Genomic DNA, 21794 nt, shown 5'->3' with positions numbered 1-21794 from the left:
GCCACTAATTCATTTATGATTTTTGATAGGCACTCCCTTCCTAAACCTCAGTTTTCTCACCTCAGAAATCTGCTGGTTAGAGTCATTAAATTACCATTAAGCATACAGTACTTTTCTGTGAGTCTGTATGCTACCACCAAGTGATCTACAGTGACCCCCAAGAACATGGTGATTGATGAAGAAAAAACTGTTTCCCACTCAACCTTTTAATAAAAATTTAAATTTTATCACAGTAGCTAATTACAGTAATCCTTATTAGCAACACAAATCATTATATTTAAGTTTAGTGTGAAATTAAAGTTTTAAATAAACAGATAATATTAAATGACTTGCTTAGGTTTAGTTCACTGTTATCAGCCGTGACAACCATACTGCGCCTTTCAGTTCATGGCGGGACATTTCTTTCAAACCACTCGCAATATCTCCACTTTCAGTAAAAAATCTTCATACCTCTGAGCAGTTTCCTATCAAAAAACCTCACAGAGAGCTATCCTTATTTACCAGTACAGCAATTCCAAAACTGGATTTTGCAGGTTAATAATAAGTATCACAAAAATCTCTCTTATAGTCAAGTTAGTATAAGAAATTGTGATATAAATAGATTTCTTCACCTCAAAGCTTCAGAGAGCCTTTAACATGCTCATGTGTGTTCAGATTCTGTGACTGTGCATCTATGGATGCAGCAGTTCCTAAACTTCTTTGAGCACAGAACACTGAGGGCGGGGGGTGGGAAGGGTGGAGAGACGGGTGAGTAATGTGCATATCTCACGGAATAGGGTTCTATAGAATACCTTCTATGGTAGCCTAGTCTAGAAGCTTCCCTTCTCTTGTGACAAGCTATTTCTGATGTGTGTATGTGTTTTCAAACAGAAAGTTTTAAAAGATGTTTGTGCTTTGTACAGTTCCAGTCAGTAGTAACTTCCAAGTGGAACCCCAAGCAGAAGCTAAAAGAGAAAAGCCAGGGTCCGAACCAGTGTATTCCTGTATTTCAGCCCACCCTCCAATCATTATCTATCTCCTAACAATAGTATTAGGTTTTAGGCCTCTGAACAAGTTTGCTTCCACACAGATCCATAGAAAAAAGTGTAGAATTGGAGTATGATGCGAGAACTATTGACATGTCATTCACTTTTCTTTTTAAATTAATTAATTAATTTATTTTTGGCTGCACTGGGTCTTTGTTGCCGCTCACTGGCTTTCTCTAGTTGCGTAGAGTGGAGGCTACTCTTCGCTGCAGTGCATGGGTTTCTCATCGAGGTGGCTTCTCTTGTTGCGGGGCACGGGCGGGCTTCAGTAGTTGCGGCACACGGGCTCAGTAGCTGTGGCTCGCGGGTTCTAGAGCACAGGCTCAGTAATTGTGGCACACGGGCTTAGTTGCTCCACGGCATGTGGGATCTCCCCGGACCAGGGATAGAACCCGCGTCCCCTGCATTGGCAGGCGGACTCTTAACCTCTGCTCCACCAGGGAAGTCCCTCACTCTTTTTTAATGTAAATGAAGTCCTTGTTTTAAAAAAACTAAATGAGGCTAAATAGAACACTTTTTTCAAAAGTTTTAAAAATTTATTTTTTATTGAAGTATAGTTGATTTAAAACTATATTAGTTGTGTTGGTTTCTGGATGTACAGCCAAGTGATTCAGTTATACATATGTATGCATATTCTTTTTCATATTCTTTTCCATTATGGTTTATTACAGGATACTGAATATAGTTCCCTGTGCTATACAGTAGGACCTTGTTGTTTATCTATTTTATATATAGTAGTTTGTATCTGCTAATCCAAAACTCCTAATTTATCCCTCCCTCACTCCTTTCCCCTTTGGTAACCATAAGCTTGTTCTCTACGTCTGTGAGTCTGTTTCTGTTTTGTAAATAAGTTCATTTGTGTCATATTTTAGATTTCACATATAAGCAATATCATATGATATTTGCCTTTGTCGTACTTCACTTAGTATGATAATCTTTAGGTCCATCCATGTTGCCGCAAATGGCATTATTTCATTCTTTTTTATGGCTGAGTAACATTCTATGAGATATATATATATATATCTCACATCTTCTTTATCCATTCATCTGTCAATGGACACTTAGATTTCTTCCATGACTTGGCTACTGTAAATAGTGCTGTTATGAACATTGGGGTACATGTATCTTTTTGAATTAAGAGTTTCCTCTGGATATATGCCCAAGAGTGAGATTGCTGGATCATATGACAACTCTATTTTTAGTATTTTAAGGAACCTCCATACTGTTCTCCATAGTGGCTGCCCCAATTTACATTCCCACCAACAGTGCAAGAGGGTTCCCTTTTCTCCACACCCTCTCCAGCATTTGTTGTTTGTAAACTTTTTAATGATGGCCATTCTGACTGGTGTGAGGTGGTATCTCATTGTGGTTTTGATTTGTATTTCTCTAATAATTAGCAATGTTGAGCATTTTTTCATGTGCCTATCAGCCATCTGTATGTATGCTAAACAAAACTGTTTCTAGCCAGATCCCAAAGTGCTTTAGGAATCTCACCCGGCCTTTATGTAGATGATAGGGGGTTAAAGCCCTTTTTCAGATATAACAAGAATGGTGATCCTGGGAGGTGGAGCATGAAGTCACCGAGCACCATTAGCACCGTGATTCTGGGCTCCAAGCTGGAGATGGAGTAAGTGTGGCCAGGACATCAGCTAGAGGCAAGGTGCTAGGGGCGATGAGAGAACGTGATAGTCTGCATATTCTGACTCAGCTGGAGCCCTGGACACAAACCAGAACTCAGTCATAACCTCCGGGGAGCCTTGACCCAAGGGTTTATTTTGATTTCATGGGAAAAGGTTAGGAAACTTAAATCTGTTTACATGTACACATGAATGTGAGATTACTCAGGGATCTAAGGTTACAGATAGTGGCAAATCCCATCCAAAGTACTGACTCAGGGAAATCCACATTTAGAATTCAAGGAGATAAAATAGGACATTGTGTTTCAAACCCTGATCACTGGTTTAGATTGCAATCACAAAGCTGATCAAGTTGGCCTCAGAGCCCTATAAACAGCCCGGTCCCTGCAGCTCCGCGCGTACTGACCCCTCCTGGGCCTTGCTCCCCACAGGATGAGTTTGCTCCTACCCCTGGCACTCTGCACCCTGGCCGCGTGCTGCGGGGCTGCACCTCCACCCCAGCCAGCCCCCAGCCCCTCGCCTCTCCTCTCCCTTGCCTGCAACAGCTCATATGTGCTGGATATCGCGAACTTCATCCTGCAGGACATCAACGGGGACCGAGAGGACGGCTACGTGCTGAGCCTCAACCGAGTGAGCGATGCCCGTGAACACGAACAAGAGGTAAGTGGCAGTCCCCTCTGCGGCAGGTGTTTGCACAATCTGGGGAGGCTGGCCAGGGGACGGGAACCCAGAGACACCTGTTGGCAGGTGCTTTCCAAATCAGAAACCCTGCTGAGTACACGTTGCTCCCCTCTGCCAGGGTGCTACAGGCTCTTGTTGTTATTAGAAGCAAGTGCTAACGGTATCTGCTTAGAAACGTGTGTCCCGCCGTTTATAAGAAATCTTCACAAACGTCATAGCCTTTGGCTTTGCCATAAAACAGGGACCTTTTTTGCTGGTCTTCAGGAGTTTCTGCTTCATGTGGGTTGTGCATTTCTCCTCCCCTTCCCACAGGCTGGTCTGGGGTCTCTATTCTATTTCACGCTGGATGTGTTAGAGACTGGCTGCCATGTGCTCAGCAGGAGGTCGTGGAAGAATTGTGGGGTGAGGCCCTTGCATAAATCGGTAAGTACTTGTGTCCAGGAGCTCGAGGGGGAAAACTAGGCGTCCTCTGTCTACAGGATGAAGATTGTTCAATGTGTGCCATCTTTAAATGTCCCTCTTTAAAATCTCTTTGGCGGGGTGCCTATGTGGTTATTCCAGTTCTACAGACAAAATAGAGTTTAATCAGAGGGGTGTCTGAGGCTCCCACTGGGGTCATGACACCAGAATTGAAAAGTTGCCCCCAAATTATTTCCTACCTCCAAGACCTTTCTGTAGGCTCTGAGCTAGTGTTTAAATTGAGAAAAAAAGATCTGAGGTGTAGTGCTCTGGAAGTGTGTCTAAGGAAAACTGTAGAGGTAATGGAGGGGGAACTTTTTAATTTGTTTTATTTTGCTTTAGTTTGTTTCACTGAACACTGATATGAGATTTGAGTCTGGGGACAAGGAGGGCTATGGTATGGGAGCTCTCAGAGGTGCCATGGAAGGATTTCCTGGAATCATAGAACCTTTAGGGAGTCAGAATTGATCCTATTAAAGATGACCATAGAAGAGGCTTGAAAATAACATAGTCAGTTTTCATTTGATTCTCAATTATCCTGAGATTATTTTCATTAATTTATATGAAATTTTATGAGTACAGGAGTGTGATATAAGTGTTTAGAAGTGAACTATTTGACCAAGATATCTTTTTCTAATCATTTAACCAAATTCGTCAAACTGCACCTACCTGGTTTTGAAAAGCAAATAGTCTATTTACCATACTGTGAATTACATTTGTTAAGGTGACACTAGCTGCTCTAACACATACACTAAAAAGTGTATACTGATTGCAAAATGATAGAAGTTGATTCCCATTCACATAAAGTTCAAAATAGAAATTCTTGATCAGGAAGGGGCTTTCCTCCAGGAGTGATTTGGAGACCCAGGTACCTTCCATGTTGTGGCCCTAGACTCTGCTGCCTTCAGCTCATGGCTTCTGTGGTCACCATGCTCATCTGCATCAAGCTATGGAAAGGGAAAGAGCACGGAGGACAGATAGCACATGGGAGAGCTTTATGGGCTAGACCTGGAAGTGGTTACACATCACTTCTGCTCACCTCGCTGTGGTTAGAACTCAGTTACACACAGTCTCACCTAAGCAGGAAGGAGGCTGGGAAGAAGTCAAGCTGTGTCTCAGGAGAAGGTTAAACTGTTTAATGATCAGCTGGCAGTTTCCCCACCCAAAACTACTAAAGTTGACCTTGAGTTTCTTGTTCTTTAAAAATGAAATGTCCAGTTTCATTCTGGGGGTATTTAAAAGTCTTAGTTCATTCCACTGTGTCATAAAATGTATTTGTTGGTTCCAGGTTTATGGTCAATGCAAAGCAATATTTTACATTAATAAGGCAAGAAGAATTTTGTATTTACCTGCTTATAATTGTACTCTTCGCCCAGGTAAGAGGTCACTTTGATTTTGTTCATTTTAATAATAGATGGAAAAAGAGCATTTAACTATACTATGGCTATAGTGTATAGGGTTTCTCCCATCCTTACTTCCTATTCATTCCAAAGCCAAGTTCTTCATATATCCAACACTTGCACCACTCTTCTTCCCACAATTAATCCTCCTAAATAACTTGCAATAGCTCTACATTGTGTCCTACATCAAATCCTAAATTTTCAGTCTGACATAAATGGCATAATCTCTTTGACTGGTCCCCAGGCTTCCTTTCTAGCTATTTCTGCCTTATTTCCTTGACTATACCAACTCTGCCCTCCATTCAACTGGATCGCTCACTATTTTCTGAACACACATCACACTTTCCAATCTCTGCATCTTGTTTGTTCTTCTCCCTCTGCTGAGAATGCCCTCCACTGATAACCTCTGCCCTTGGAACTCATAAGCATTCTTTAAAGATCATTGTCAATGCTGCTTCCTCCACCGCGTTCTCTATTCAAGAAACTCCCCCTCCCCTCAAAAAACAAACAAAAAATGATGCTTTCCTATTCTACATCCCTATACAACTTTAACCTAACCATTCATGGAGTACAGACCATGCACTGCCTTGATTTGGGGTCGTCTATCTTATATTGTGTAGAACGTTTTATCCCTTCTTCCCCTCTGCTACAACTCTCCCCCAGTTCCTGTCAAGTGTAAGGAGTCTACAATATCATTGAATAAATTAATAAATACATACATTCATTCTGGGTCTCTCTTTGAAAAGCAAGCATCCATGGCATGGGAAAATAGGATATGGCTACTCATCAAACTATTATGCACATTTGACTCCCCTGGGAGATCTTGTTCAAGTGCAGATTCTGATTCCATAGGTCTGGGGCAGGGCCTGAGGTTCTGCATTTCTAACAAGCTCTAGGTGATAATAATGCTGTTGGTTCCTTTGAGAGACAAGGCAACAGATCTAAACCTTCCTGGTTGTGAAGATGAGACTCGCCTAAATTAGAGGACAACAATCAATAAAACGGATCAGGTCTTAAATGGAAGTCCTAGGTACCTGAGGTATGGGAGGTCAGGAAATGACATGTGGGGATGGTGCCGGGAGTGACAGCTGTGGGTGTAACATCCCCACAAAATGCCCGAATACATCCAAACAAACACACAGTTGATCAAAGCAATGTGTTTGCTTTGTCAAAACAACTTCTAGACAAGTTTCCTAGCCTGACTTTTATACAGGTTTTGCCACCCCCAGCTCCTCCCAGTCAGACATTCTAGCTGTACCATTAGTGTGATTATCCTATCCAGTCATACAGTGATTTGATCAACTTTTATTTTCCAGCTCACTTGCATTTTCTAACCAAAGAGGGTGTGCTTCCACCTTCCATATGTCATTCACTCACTCATTCATTCAGCAGGTATTTACTAAGCACCGACCATGCATTAGACCTTATGTTAGGTGTTGGCGACCAAAAGGTAAATAAAACATGACAGTGATGAAATCCCAACTCAGTCTGCTTTACAGAGGCAATAATGGTGGAAGATACTGAGCTAATTAGGAAAATGTTTTTATACCAATATACAGTTGACCCTTGAACAACATGGGTTTGAACTAACTATCATGGTCCACTCATACATGGATTTTTTTTTTGACTAAATGCATACTGTAATATTGCACTATATGCAGTTGGTTGAATCCGTGGATGCAGAACTGTGGATACGGAGGGCTGAATGTAAAGTTAAACTGGAATTTTTGGCTGTGTGGAGGGTCAGCACCCCTAACCGCCATGTTGTTCAAGGGTCAACTGTACTATATTATGTGTTTTTTAACTAAATCCCTAGGGTAAAAAAATTTGTGTAAGGTGAAAAAGTATTGCTTTGTTTCTTTTTAAATTATGAAAGTAATACACGCTTATTGTAGAAAACTCTGCAGAAAGCTAACTTTCTAAATAATGCTTTGCCACTCCATCCTTGACAAAGCTGAGCATTATCTTTTTTTCTTTCAATCTCTGCTTCTGTTGTGATCATATGATTTATAGGATTATGTATCATTAAGGAGTTTTATTTTTAAACTTGCTCCCTTTGGCATCAACAGTTTCTCGAAGCGAGATTACCATGATGTGCCCTGACTGCCCCAGCTCCAGCCTCTATGATTTGTCAGACCCCAGATTCCTGGAAACTGCTACTGAGTCTCTTGCAAAATACAACAGTAAGAGCCCCTCGAAGCAGTATTCTCTCGTCAAAATCACCAAGACTTCTAGTCAGGTGAGGCTGAAAGGCCAGTGACAACAATATGTGTCATAACTGTTGCTATCGCTATCGAGGCACTCTTTTTGATTAGAACCCCAAGAGCCTTTTCTTCATTCCCTACCTTTGGTAACCCTGATGCACATTCAATCATGTTTTAGTTTCTGAGTCATTCCATGGGATTTCCGATAGAGTTGTGTGATATGATTTTACTTCATTGCCCTGAAGGCAAGAAGGGAAATGGTCTCATAGTCTCCGTGGGTTATTCTACTTAGGTTCACTATTTACTACCACATTCCCGTATCTGGTTGACCTTGGACCACTTAGCAAGTCAACTTCTATTCTGTGTTTTAAGTACAGGGGTGGATGTGGAGTTTTATGGGTTAGGGGAAATGTTCATTTGTACCTGAATTATGTTGATATCTATCATATGGAGAAAAGCTAATTTAAAAACAAATTTACATGAGGAAAAATAAGCTCACCCAGGGGAAGGTTTTTAGAGCCCATTTAAATCCTTAAGAAAGGAAGAAAGGTATGGTGATTATGTTTTCTAAATAACAAAATCATAATACATGGTTTGATCATGGTGGGGATTACAGAGACAAAAAAGAGACCTGTGTTGACAACGACTCTGGGAATGTATGGTCTCTGTAAATATAATGTTGCTAAACCTGAGTCATTTCTCCAATTGAGAAGGTTTGATTTTTATTTCTCACCTCTTGTCTCCTACCAGTGGGTGTTTGGCCCTGCCTACTTTGTGGAATATTTAATCAAAGAGTCATGTACCAAGTCCCAGGCTAGCAGCTGTGCACTTCAGCCCCCTAGCTCTGTGGTGAGTATTGTTGAATGTCTTCATAATTTAAGCTTTGTGCTCACAGATCATCTATATATATTTATTGAGCATAAATTATACATGAAGTGTTGTAATGCATGAGACATTTTTCTTCCCCTTAAGGAGCAACTGACTAGTTAGAGATGGCCCAGATGCAATAATATTTAATTGTAAATGCAGTTTTCATCAGCAATGTGATGCCTTTGCAAAAAATGATCATAGGAGGCTATAAAAATATAGACAAATCTCCTCAGTGGCTGGTGGTAGTCCTGCTTTTATTCAAACAGACCCAGTTACATTTGGAATACAGCATGGTGTTCCATTCCTTGGACCACTCTTTAAGAAGGATAAAGTGAAACAAGGCTTCTTTCAAAGAATGCAGCCAAGATGGGGAGGGTGCCCTGAAACCATCTGAAGCACACCTAGTAGGAATGTCAATTGGCAAAATGTATTGTAGCACAATTAGGCAAAATGCAAGCTTTTTTTTACCCCCATTCACTTAGTTATAATAAAACTTTATTAAGATATAATTCACACACCATAAAATTCACCCTTTTAAGGTGTACAAGTCAGTGTTTTTTAGTCTATTCATAGAGTTGTGCTGTCATCACCACTATCTAATTTTAGAATATTTTCATCAGTCCAAAAAGAAACTCCACATCCATTAGCAGTCATTCCCCTTGCCCTCTCACCCACACCCCCGGAAGCCACTAATCTACTTACTGACTCTATGACTACATTTTTTGAACATTTTATATAATGGAATCACACTGTATGTGGCCTTTTGTGTCTGGCTTCTTTCACTTAGCAAAATGTTTTCAAGGGTTATCCTTGTTCAGCATTGATGTATCAGTGCTTCATTCCTTTTAATGGCCAAGTAATATTTCATTGCATGGATATACCATGTATTGTTTATCCATTCAACAGTTGATTGATATTTGAGTTGTTTCCTCATTTGAGATGTTATGAATAGTACTACTATGAACATCTGTGTATAAGTTTTTTTCTTTTGGCTTGCGGGATCTTAGTTCCCCAACCAAGGGTTGAACCTAGGCCCATGGCAGTGAAAGCGCCGAGTCCTAACCACTGGACAGCCAAAGAATTCCCTGTGTATAAGTTTTTATGTATACATATGTTTTCATTTCTTTTGAGTATATACCTTGGAGTGGGACTGCTGGGTCATAAGAGAATTCTATGTTTAACCTTTTAACTAACTGCAAACTGTTTTCCAAAGTGATGGCACCAGTTTCATAATCCCATCAGCAACATGTGAGGGTTTCAATTTCTTCATGTTTTTGCCAATGCTTATTATTATTGTCTGTCTTTTTTATTATAGCTATCTTACTGAGTATGAAGTAGTCTCTCATTCTGGTTATATTTGAATTTTCCTAATGGTTAATGATTGAGTATCTTTTAATGTGCTTTTGGCCATTTGTATGTATTTTTTGGAGGAATGTCTATTCAAATCCTTTGTCATTTAAAACTTAGATTATTTATCTTTTTATTGTTGAATTGTAAGAATTCTTTACGTATTCTGGACATAATCCCCTTATCAGATATATGATTTTCAAATATTTTCTCCCTTCTCTGTTTTGTCTATTCATTTTCTTGATGATGTTCTTTGAAGTACAAAAGTTTTTAATTTTAATGAAATCTTCTTTATATTTTTTCTTTTGTTGAATGTGCTTTTTGTGTCATATCTAAGAATCCATTGCCTAATCCAAGATCACTAAGATTTACTCCGCTGTATTCCTCTAAGAGTTTTATAGTTTTAGCTTTAGGTCTCTGACCCTTTTTTTTTTTGGCCATGCTGCATGGCACGTGGGATCTTAGTTGCATATGGGATCTTAGTTCCCCGAACAGGGATTGAATCCGTGTTCCTGCATTGGAAGCACAGAGTCTTATCCACTGGACAGCCAGAGAAGTCCCCTCTGACCCATTTTTGAGTTAATTTTTGTATATGATATGAGGTAGGAGGTTCAACTTCATTCTTCTGCTTGTGGATCTCCAGTTGTCCCAGCACCATTTGTTGAAAAAACTATTATTTTCCCCATTTAATTGTATTGACATACTTTTTGAAGATCAACTGACTATAAATGTAAGGGTTTTTTTTTAATTTTTGAATTTTATTTCATTTTATTTTTTTATACAGCAGGTTCTTATTATTCATCAGTTTTATACATATCAGTGTATACATGTCAATCCCAATCGCCCAATTCATCACACCCCCAACCCCACCCCCCACGGCTTTCCCCCCTTGGTGTCCATATGTTTGTTCTCTACATCTGTGTCTCAATTTCTGCCCTGCAAACCAGTTCATCTGTACCATTTTTCTAGGTTCCACATATATGCGTTAATATACGATATTTGTTTTTCTCTTTCTGACTTACTTCATTCTGTATGACAATCTCTAGATCCATCCACGTCTCAACAAATGACCCAATTTCGTTCCTTTTTATGGCTGAGTAATATTCCATTGTATATATGTACCACACCTTCTTTATCCATTCCTCTGTTGATGGGCATTTAGGTTGCTTCCATGACCTGGCTATTGTAAATGGTGCTGAAATGAACATTGGGGTGCATGTGTCTTTTTGAATTATGGTTTTCTCTGGGTATATGCCCAGTAGTGGGATTGATGGATCATATGGTAATTCTATTTTTAGTTTTTTACGGAACCTCCATACTGTTCTCCATAGTGGCTGTATCAATTTACATTCCCACCAACAGTGCAAGAGGGTTCCCTTTTCTCCACACCCTCTCCAGCATTTGTTGTTTGTAGATTTTTTGATGATGGCCATTCTGACCCATGTGAGGTGATACCGCATTGTAGTTTTGATTTGCATTTCTCTAATAATTAGTGATGTTGAGCAGCTTTTCACATGCTTCTTGGCCATCTGTATGTCTTCTTTGGAGACATGTCTTTTTAGGTCTTCTGCCCATTTTTGGATTGGGTTGTTTGTTTTTTTTTAATATTGAGCTGCATGAGCTGTTTATATATTTTGGAGATTAATCCTTTGTCCCTTGATTCGTTTGCAAATATTTTCTCCCATTCTGAGGGCTGTCTTTTCATCTTGTTTACGGTTTCCTTTGCTGTGCAAAAGCTTTTAAGTTTCATTAGGTCCCATTTATTTATTTATTTATTTATTTCCATTACTCTAGGAGGTGGATCAAAAAAGATCTTGCTGTGATTTATGTCAAAGAGTGTTCTTCCTATGTTTTCCTCTAAGAGTTTTATAGTGTCTGGTCTTACATTTAGGTCTCTAAACCATTTTGAGTTTATTTTTGTGTATGGTGTTAGGGAGTGTTCTAATTTCATTCTTTTACATGTAGCTGTCCAATTTTCCCAGCACCACTTATTGAAGAGACTGTCTTTTCTCCATTGTATATCCTTGCCTCCTTTGTCATAGATTAGCTGACCATAGGTGCATGGGTTTATCTCTGGGCTTTCTATCTTGTTCCATTGATCTATATTTCTGTTTTTGTGCCAGTACCATATTGTCTTGATTACTGTAGCTTTGTAGTAGAGTCTGAAGTCAGGGAGTCTGATTCCTCCAGTTCCGTTTTTTTCTCTCAAGACTGCTTTGGCTATTCGGGGTCTTTTGTGTCTCCATACAAATTCTAAGATTTTTTGTTCTAGTTCTGTAAAAAATGTCATTGGTAATTTGATAGGGATTGCATTGAATCTGTAGATTGCTTTGGGTAGTATAGTCATTTTCACAATATTGATTCTTCCAATCCAAGAACATGGTATATCTCTCCATCTGTTTGTATCATCTTTAATTTCTTTCATCAGTGTCTTATAGTTTTCTGCCTAGGTAGGAAACTTTTGTCTTTTGTCTCCCTAGGTAGGTTTATCCCGAGGTATTTTATTCTTTTTGTTGCAATGGTAAATGGGAGTGTTTCCTTAATTTCTCTTTCAGATTTTTCGTCATTAATATATAGGAATGCAAGAGATTTCTGTGCATTAGTTTTGTATCCTGCAACTTTACCAAATTCATTGATTAGCTCTAGTAGTTTTCTGGTGGCATCCTTAGGCTTCTCTATGTATAGTATCATGTCATCTGCAAACAGTGACAGTTTTACTTCTTCTTTTTAATTTGTATTCCTTTTATTTCGCTTTATTCTCTTATTGCCATGGCTAGGACTTCCAAAACTATGTTGAATAATAGTGGTGAGAGTAGACATCCTTGTCTTGTTCCTGATTTTAGAGGAAATGCTTTCAGTTTTTCACCATTGAGAATGATGTTTGCTGTGGGTTTGTCGTATATGGCCTTTATTATGTTGAGGTAGGTTCCCTCTATGCCCACTTTCTGGAGAGTTTTTATCATAAATGGGTGTTGAATTTTGTCAAAAGCTTTTCCTGCATCTATTGAGATGATCATATGGTTTTTATTCATCAATTTGTTAATATGGTGTATCACATTGATTGATTTGCGTATATTGAAGGGTTCTTGCATCCCTGGGATAAATCCCACTTGATCATGGTGTATGATCCTTTTACTGTGTTGTTGGATTCTGTTTGCTAGTATTTTGTTGAAGATTTTTGCATCTATATTTATCAGTGATATTGGTCTGTAATTTTCTTTTTTTGTATTATCTTTGTCTGGTTTTGGTATCAGGGTGATGGTGGCCTCATAGAATGAGTTTGGGAGTGTTCCTTCCTCTGAGATTCTTTGGAAGAGTTTGAGAAGGATGGGTGTTAGCTCTTCTCTAAATGTTTGATAGAATTCACCTGTGAGGCCATCTGGTCCTGGACTTTTGTTTGTTGGAAGATTTTTAATCACAGTTTCAATTTCATTACTTGTGATTGGTCTGTTCATATTTTCTATTTCTTCCTGGTTCAGTCTTGGTAGGTTATACCTTTCTAAGAATGTGTCTATTTCTTCCAGGTTGTCCATTTTATTGGCATAGAGTTGCTTGTAGTAGTCTCTTAGGATGCTTTGTATTTCTGTGGTGTCTGTTGTAACTTCTCTTTTTTCATTTCTGATTTTATTGATTTGAGTCCTCTCCCTCTTTTTCTTGATGAGTCTGGCTAATGGCTTATCAATTTTGTTTATCTTCTCAAAGAACCAGCTTTTAGTGTTATTGATCTTTGCAATTGTTTTCTTTGTTTCTATTTCATTTATTTCCGCTCTGATCTTTATGATTTCTTTCCTTCTGCTAACTTTGGGATTTGTTTGTTCTTCTTTCTCTAGTTCCTTTAGGTGTAAGGTTAGATTGTTTACTTGAGATTTCTCTTGTTTCTTGAGGTAGGCTTGTAGAGCTATAAACCTCCCTCTTAGAACTGCTTTTGCTGCATCCCATAGGTTTTGGATCCTCGTGTTTTCATTGTCATTTGTCTCTAGGTATTTTTTGATTTCCTCTTTGATTTCTTCAGTGATCTCTTAGTTATTTAGTAATGTATTGTTTATCCTCCATGTGTTTGTGTTTTTTACGTTTTTTCCCCTGTAATTCATTTCTAATCTCATAGTGTTGAGGTCAGAAGAGATGCTTGATATGATTTCAATTTTCTTAAATTTACTGAGGCTTGATTTGTGACCCACGATGTGATCTATCCTGGAGAATGTTCCATGCGCAATTGAGAAGAAAGTGTAATCTGCTGTTTTTGGATGGAATGTCCTATAAATATCAATTAAATCTATCTCATCTATTGTGTCATTTAAAGCTTCTGATCCCTTATTTATTTTCATTTTGGATGATCTGTCCATTGGTGTAAGTGAGGTGTTAAAGTCCCCCACTATTATTGTGTTACTGTCGATTTCCTCTTTTATAGCTGTTAGCAGTTGCCTTATGTATTGAGGTGCTCCTGTGTTGGGTGCATATATGTTTATAATTGTTATATCATCTTCTTGGATTGATCCCTTGGTCATTATGTAGTGTCCTTCCTTGTCTCTTGTAACATTCTTTATTTTAAGGTCTATTTTATCTGATATGAGTATTGCTACTCCAGCTTTCTTTTGATTTCCATTTGCATGGAATATCTTTTTCCATCCCCTCACTCTCAGTCTGTATGTGTCCCTAGGTCTGAAGTGGGTCTCTTGTAGACAGCATATATATGGGTCTTATTTTTGTATCCATTCAGCAAGCTTGTGTCTTTTGGTTGGAGCATTCAATCCATTCACGTTTAAGGTAATTATCGATATGTATGTTCCTATGACCATTTTCTTAATTGTTTTGGGTTTGTTTTTGTAGGTCCTTTTCTTCTCTTGTGTTTCCCACTTAGAGAAGTTCCTTTAGCATTTGTTGTAGAGCTGGTTTGGTGGTGCTGAATTCTCTTAGCTTTTGCTTGTCTGTAAAGCTTTTGATTTCTCCATCGAATATGAATGAGATCCTTGCTGAGTAGAGTAATCTTGGTTATAGGTTCTTCCCTTTCATCACTTTAAGTATATCATGCCACTCCCTTCTGGCTTGTAGAGTTTCTGCTGAGAAATCAGCTCTTAACCTTATGGGAGTTCCCTTGTATGTTATTTGTCGTTTTTCCCTTGCTGCTTTCAATAATTTTTCCTTGTCTTTATTTTTTGCCAATTTGATTATTATGTGTCTCGGTGTGTTTTGGGTTTATCCTGTATGGGACTCTCTGCGCTTCCTGGACTTGGGTGGCTCTTTCCTTTCCCATATTAGGGAAATTTTTGACTATAATGTCTTCAAATATTTTCTCAGGTCCTTTCTCTCTCTCTTCTCCTTCTGGGACCCCTATAATGTGAATGTTGTTACGTTTAATGTTGTCCCAAAGGTCTCTTAGTCTGTTTTCATTTCTTTTCATTCTTTTTTCTTTATTCTGTTCCATGGCAGTGAATTCCACCATTGTGTCTTCCAGGTCACTTATCTGTTCTTCTGCCTCAGTTATTCTGCTATTGATTCCTTCTAGTGTAGTTTTCATTTCAGTTATTGTATTTTTCATGTCTGTTTGTTTGTTCTTTAATTCTTCTAGGTCTTTGTTAAACACTTCTTGCATCTTCTCCATCTTTGCCTCCATTCTTCTTCCGAGGTCCTGGGTCATCTTCACTATCATTATTCTGAATTCTTTTTCTGGAAGGTTGCCTATCTCCACTTCATTTAGTTGCTTTTCTGGGGTTTTATCTTGTTCCTTATCTGTTACATAGTCCTCTGCCTTTTCATCTTGTCTATCTTTCTGTGAATGTGGTTTTTGTTCCACAGGCTGCAGGATTGTAGTTCTTCTTCCTTCTGCTGTCTGCTCTGTCTGTGAGGGTTTATTTTTGTACCTTCAATTTTATTCCATTGATCTGCATATCTATTCTTATACCAGTACCACACTATCTCCAATATTATAGTTTTGTAGTAAATTTTGAGTTGAGAAGTCTGAGCTCTCCTATTTTGTTTTTCCTATTTAAGATTGTTTTGGGTATCTTGGATTCTTTGCATTTTCATAATAAATCAACTTTAGAATCAGCCTGTCAGTTTCTATCTTTAAAAAGCAGGAAATCTCGTCCCTGCTGGCGGGCCGCCACCTGCGTCCCCCGGGGCGTGGCGTGGCACGCCCCGCTGTGCGTCGGGACCGGGGTCCGGTGTGGAGAGCCCTTTGTCCTGGGACACGGGGTGCGGCCAGGAAGGCGGCCGCCCCCTCGCCTGTCACGCACCGCACGTTCATGGGGAACCTGGTGCTAAACCATTCGTAGACGACCTGCTTCTGGGTCGGGGTTTCGTACATAGCAGAGCAGCTGCCTCGCTGCGATCTATTGAAAGTCAGCCCTCGACACAAGGGTTTGTATAATAAAAAAAAAGAAAAGAAAAGAAAAGAAAAAATAAAAAAAAAGAGAACAAGAAAGAAACAATAATAAAAAAAAAAAGAAAAAAAAAGCAGGAAATCTGATAGGGATTTCATTGAATCTGTAGACCAATATATATAGTAAGTACTGTCATCTTAAAAATAGTAATTCTTCCAGCCTATGGATATGGGATCTCTTTCCATTTGTTTAGGACTCATTTAATTTTTTTCAACAATGTTTTGTAGTCTTCAGTGTCCAAAACTTTCACTTTTTTGTATAGCTAAGTATTTTATTCTCTTTGATGCTGATATAATGTATTTGTCTTATCAATCTTATTTTTGGATTGTTCATTGCAAATATATAGAAGTATAATTGATTTTCTTATTTTGATCTTGTATCCTGTAACCTTGCTGAACTCGTTTTTATAGTTCTAATCATTTTCTGGTAGAGTCCTTAGGATTTTTTGTATACAAGATCATGTCTTCTACAAATAATTTTACTTCTTCCTTTCCAATCTAAATGACTTTTAATTCTTACCTAATTTTCTTGACTAGAACTTCCAGTACAATGCTGAATAGTGATGGGGAGAGCAGACATCCTTATCTTATTCCTGATTTTAGGAGGAAATCATTCAGTATTTCATCATTTAATATCATGGTAACTGTAGGCTTTTTATAGCTGCTTTTTTTATCAAGTTGAGAAAGTTCCCGTCTAGTCCTACTAGTTTGTTGAACGCTTTTGTCAAAAAACAGTGTTCGAGTTTGTCTCATGCCTTTTCTGTGTTAATGAGATAATCGTTTGGTTTTCCTTTTCTCCTTTAATCTATTAGTATTGTACATAACAATGATTTTTGTATATTAAAACAGACTTGTGCTTTGGGGATGAATCACAGTTGATCATGGTGTATAAACCCTTTTATATGTTTCTGAATTCAGGGTTTTTAAAAATTTTATTTATTTATTTTTGGCTGTGTTGGGTCTTTGTTGCTGCGTGCGGGCTTTCTCTAGCTGCAGTGAGCGGGGGATACTCTTCGTTGCGTTGCACGGGCTTCTCATTGCGGTGGCTTCTCTTCTTGTGAAGCATGGGCTCTAGGCACGTGGGCTTCAGTAGTTGTGGCTTGTGGGCTCTAGAGAGCAGGCTCAGTAGTTGTGGTGCACGGGCTTAGTTGCTTCGCAGCATGTGGGATCTTCCCAGACCAGGGCTTGAACCCATGTCCCCTGCATTGGCAGGTGGATTCTTAACCACTCTGCCACCAGGGAATTCCTGAATTCAGTTCACCAGTGGTTGTTTTTTTCTTTTAAAGATTTTTAATCTCTTATTTATAAGAGACATTGGTCTGTGGTTTTTCTGTGTCGTATCTGCCTGATTTTCATATGAGTTTAATATTGGCTTCATAGAATTAATTGGGAAATTTTCCCTCCTCTTCTATTTTATTTTGGAAGAATCTGTGAAAGATTCATGTTCATTCTTCTTTAAATATTTGGTAGAATTCCCCAGTGAAGCCATCTGGGCCTGAGCTTTTCTTTGTGGGAAGAGTATTTGATTAATAATTCAATCTCTTTACTTGTTGTAAGTCTATTCAGGTTTTATATTTCTTATTGAGTAAGGTTTGGTAGTTCATATCTTCCTAGGAATTTGTCCATTTCATCTAAGTTATCCAGTTTTCCAGTGTACAATTGTTCATAGTATTCCATTTTTATTTCTGAAAGATTAGAAGTGATGTACCCTATTTAATTCCAATTTTAGTAGCTTGAGTGATTTTTTTTCTTTGTCTATCTAAAGCTTTGCCAATTTTATTAAGTTTTTCAAAAAGAATCAACTTTCAGTTTCATTTATTTTCTTTGTTCTTTTTTTATTATCTAGTTCATTTATTTCCTATCTACTCTTTATTGTAACCTTCTTTTTGCTTGCTTTCGGCTTAGTTTACTTTTCTTTTTCTAGCTTTTTAAGGTAGAAGTTTAGGTTACTGATTTACAATCTTTATTCTCTTTTAACATAAGCATTTACATCTACAGATTTCCTTCTAAGCAACGATTGAGCTGCATCTCACAAGTTATACATGTTGTTTTTGTTTCCATTCATCTCCAAATATTTTCTAATTTTCCTTGTGATTTCTTCTTTGGCCAATTGGTTATTTAATAGTGTTATTTAATATCCACATATTTGTGAAAATTCCAATTTCCTTCTGTTATTCATGTCTAATTTTATCCCATTGTGGTTGGGGAATGTACTCTGTGTGATCTCAATTCTTTTAAATGTATTGAAGCTTGTTTAACATAAGGTATATCCTAGAGAAAGTTCCATGTACACTTGAGAAGAATGTGTATTCTGCTGTTGTTAGGTAAAGCATTCTGTAATTGTCTGTTAGGTTTAATTTGTTTATAGTGTTGTTCGAGACTTCTGTTTCTTTGTTGATGTTCTGCATACTTGTTTTATCCATTATTGAAAATGAGGTTTCCAACTATTATTGTTGAATTATCTATGTCTTCCTTGAATTCTGTCAGGTTTTGCTTATGTACCTTGGGGCTCTATTATTAGGAGCATTATATTTATAGTGTTGTGTCTTTCTAATAAATTGAGCTTTTTATCATTATAAAGTGTTTTTCCTTGTCTCTAATAACAATTTTTGTCTTAAAGTAAATTTTGTCTGATATTTGTATAGCCATTCCCAGCTCTTTTTTTTTTTTTCCCAGCTCTTTTTTGTTACTGTTTGCATTGTAAATTTTTTTTCATCTTTTAATTTTCAACCCATGTGTGTCTTTGAATCTGAACTATGTCTCTCAAAAGTCTTTCATAACCAGTCAATTGAATATTAAGGAATAATTGGGAAAATGTCTTCATCATCTTCTGTGGAATCTCCCTTTCTCACTTCTCAATGCCATCTTGGGCAGATCACATAGCTTTCTGGTCATATTCAGTAATAAGAACAATTTCACTTAGATTATTAAGATTCACTTTCAGGTATTAAAAATTCCTTTTAGTCAATTCTGAATCAAAACTTCTATCTCATATCCAATTCAAAGCTTTTTCCTCCCTGTAGCTCAAGCCTGACCTAGAGCTTAGGACTTGCTGTGAGGAAGGAGTCAAGTTCTGTCCTTTCACTCTTTCTCCCCCTCCTGCAATCATTTATTTAACTGTGGCTCTTCCAAGTTCTGAGAAGAATGAGAGAGGATTAGAGAAAAGAGTTTAAAGTCTTTTACATAACTGGACCTACAGTTGTAATTTTCTCTTGGTCTACACTGGCCCTCTGTTTACACTTGAAAAAAATGCATACTCTATGACTCTAAAATTTCTTTTCTAGGAATTTACCCTAAGGATATATGAAAAGGTATAGCTTCAATGTTTAAACATAAAACAATTAGATTCAATCCAGCTTCTAACAAAAGAGAACTTGTTAAATAACACAGAGGAATATTAGGTAGCCATTATAAAGAAAATCATAGAAAACTATTCAGTGTCATAGACGGATTTTCACTATATATTGTTAAATGACAAAAGAGAGTTATAAAATATTATGAAGAGTATAATTCTATTTTTCTAGAAGAAAAGTTATGTATGCATAGGAAGAAATGTTAGAAGAAAAGAAATCAAATCACTGCAGGAAATGGGTACCTTTCATGTAGTTACAGGTCGTTTTATTTTCTATTTGTTTATCCATATTCTAAATAACTGTTTATTACATTTCTAATAAGAAAACAAACTTATTTTATTTTTAAATAAAGAAAAGTTTAAGGAGATGAGAGTAGTCTTGTCTGAGAAGCAAAAACTCAGGTGGAACATACATAAAGAGCTGCTATATGAGAGATGAAAACAAGTTTTCTAGTTGACCCAAGGGTAGAAGTGTGGCCAAGAGATAGACCCAGATTTCTGTGTCTGTTCTATAGACACAGATTTCTGCTCAATACAAAGAATTTTCTAATAGAGTTTGTTCCTCAAGAAATCCTGAGTTTCTCTCATCGGAGGTAATTTAGCCTAGTTTGGGTGATTATTTGGTAGGGATGAGCTAAAGAATTGTCTCAGAGCCTACCTATTACATGGTAGGAGCATGAAAGTGTTGATTGGCTGTGTGTCTATGTAATCAGAAAACAAGTTGATTTTCATTTATGATCATTGATAATCGTAATACACATGTGACATTGTATTTTCCTTTTTTTAGCCTGTTGGTATTTGCCACGGTTCTCTTAGTGAACAAGACTCAGAAAAGTCAGTCTCTGTGACTTGTGACTTCTTTAAATCACAGGTATTTTTTAGTCTAATTGTTTGTCTTTCTGTAAATAAAAGAGCAGATTATTTTAGTTGCCCCTACCCTACCCTCTCCTTTTATTTTCCTAAAATCCATGATCACCACTTTATTCAGGGTGTCCTAAGGCCACATCCACAGGGTAGCTAAAAGAAAGACCTGTCACCCTTTCTTTTAGTTACAACATGATCCCTATAGCATAAGTAAGACCCCTTTAGCTTGAGTGGCTCAGGCCTCTGAGATATTAAATTCAGTGTCCCAAAGACTCTTACCCTGAACCATAGGTAGAAGTTGTTTCCATGGAAATACTGAATCCTTTTTCAGAAGTATTTATTGAGCACTTACCATAAGGCAGCCTGGTGTAGTTGAGAGGGTGGTTGAGACAGGCCACCCGGGTTCCAGTCCTGTTCTGCCACCTACAAGTTGTGTGAACATGGACAATTTCCTACCTCTCTGAGTCTTGGTTGCCTCATCTATGGAATTGGATTGCAATACCTACCTCCTTCAGATCCCCATGAGAAACAGGTCAGAGGATCTGGTTGAAGGGCACTGCCCTGGGCCTGGCACAGAATAAACAATCAATAAAGGTGGTTTCTGCTGCCACTACTAGGAGTGGGGAGACACCTTACTAGGGACTTTGAACAAGCCATCTTACCTCTCTGGATCATTGTTCAGCTCTGAAATTTGTGAAGCCTACAGTCAAGCTTCTAAAGGTTTGGTTCCCCCTGACCCTTATCTGTTTTGCTTTTTAACCATTTATTTATTTAAAATTTTTTTTTGGTCATGCGGCTTGTGGGATCTTAGGACCCCACCTAGGGGTTGAACCCCAGCCCATGACAGTGAAAGCCTGGAGTCTTAACTACTAGATGCCAGGGAATTTCCCTTAAGCCCTTTAATCAGAGGCCCATATAGCTAGTCTCCCTTTGAAAATTCCATCAGAAAGGCACAGAACAGCATAACCTAGTACCAGGCATGGCAGGGATTTTCTTGGAGGACATTCTCTTATTTGAAAGCATTCTTATTTCAGGCTCCCACCCCTAGAGGTGAAAACTCTACTGTTGACCAGAGACCTGTGAACCTCTCCAAGGTGGAAAAGCCCCAGCAGAAAAACACAGCTCCCACCAACCCATCCGCCAAAGCTGTGCCCAAAGGATCTGTCCAGTACCTTCCTGACTTGGATAACAAGCCTAAAGGTTCCCAGGGAACAGGCCCTGTTGAGGCCTTCCCTGTGCAGCTGGATCTAACCACAGATCCCCAAGGAGAACCACTGGATGTCTCCTTCCTCTTCCTGGAGCCTATGGAGGAGAAGCTGGTTGTCCTGCCTTTTCCCTCAAAAGAACAACGTTCTGCTGAGTGCCCAGGACCAGCTCAAGAGGACAACCCTCTTATTCTCCCACCTTGAGAACCACGTAGAGGATTCTGGGGGACATACTGCCCTGCAGGAGATAAGAGGTGTTGGGAAAAGGGGGACAGAGAAACAGTTCAAACATAGAGAAGGCTAATAAAATATGTCTTTTTGACTCCTCTTGGTCTCATCATGTTGCCCGGAAATGGACATAAGATTTAACT

General features: G+C 38.4%; 1 protein-coding gene across 1 annotated transcript; it reads left to right on the top strand.

The window, feature by feature from the left end:
* Window positions 1-3000: 3000 nt before the first annotated feature.
* On the top strand, window positions 3001-21745 carry FETUB (fetuin B). Its single transcript, XM_082392986.1, has 7 exons — window positions 3001-3322; window positions 3656-3766; window positions 5091-5178; window positions 7272-7441; window positions 8157-8255; window positions 20142-20225; window positions 21253-21745. Exons 1-7 carry the CDS (start codon window positions 3095-3097, stop codon window positions 21625-21627), a joined length of 1155 nt encoding a protein of 384 aa, XP_082249112.1. The 5' UTR covers window positions 3001-3094; the 3' UTR covers window positions 21628-21745.
* The last annotated feature ends 49 nt before the right edge of the window (window positions 21746-21794 follow it).

Source organism: Balaenoptera borealis (assembly GCF_965194805.1).
Source record: "Balaenoptera borealis genome assembly, chromosome: 5".
NCBI lineage: Eukaryota > Metazoa > Chordata > Mammalia > Artiodactyla > Balaenopteridae > Balaenoptera > Balaenoptera borealis.
Note: the sequence above shows the minus strand (reverse complement) of the source record. Positions and strands in the feature narration are given on the sequence as shown.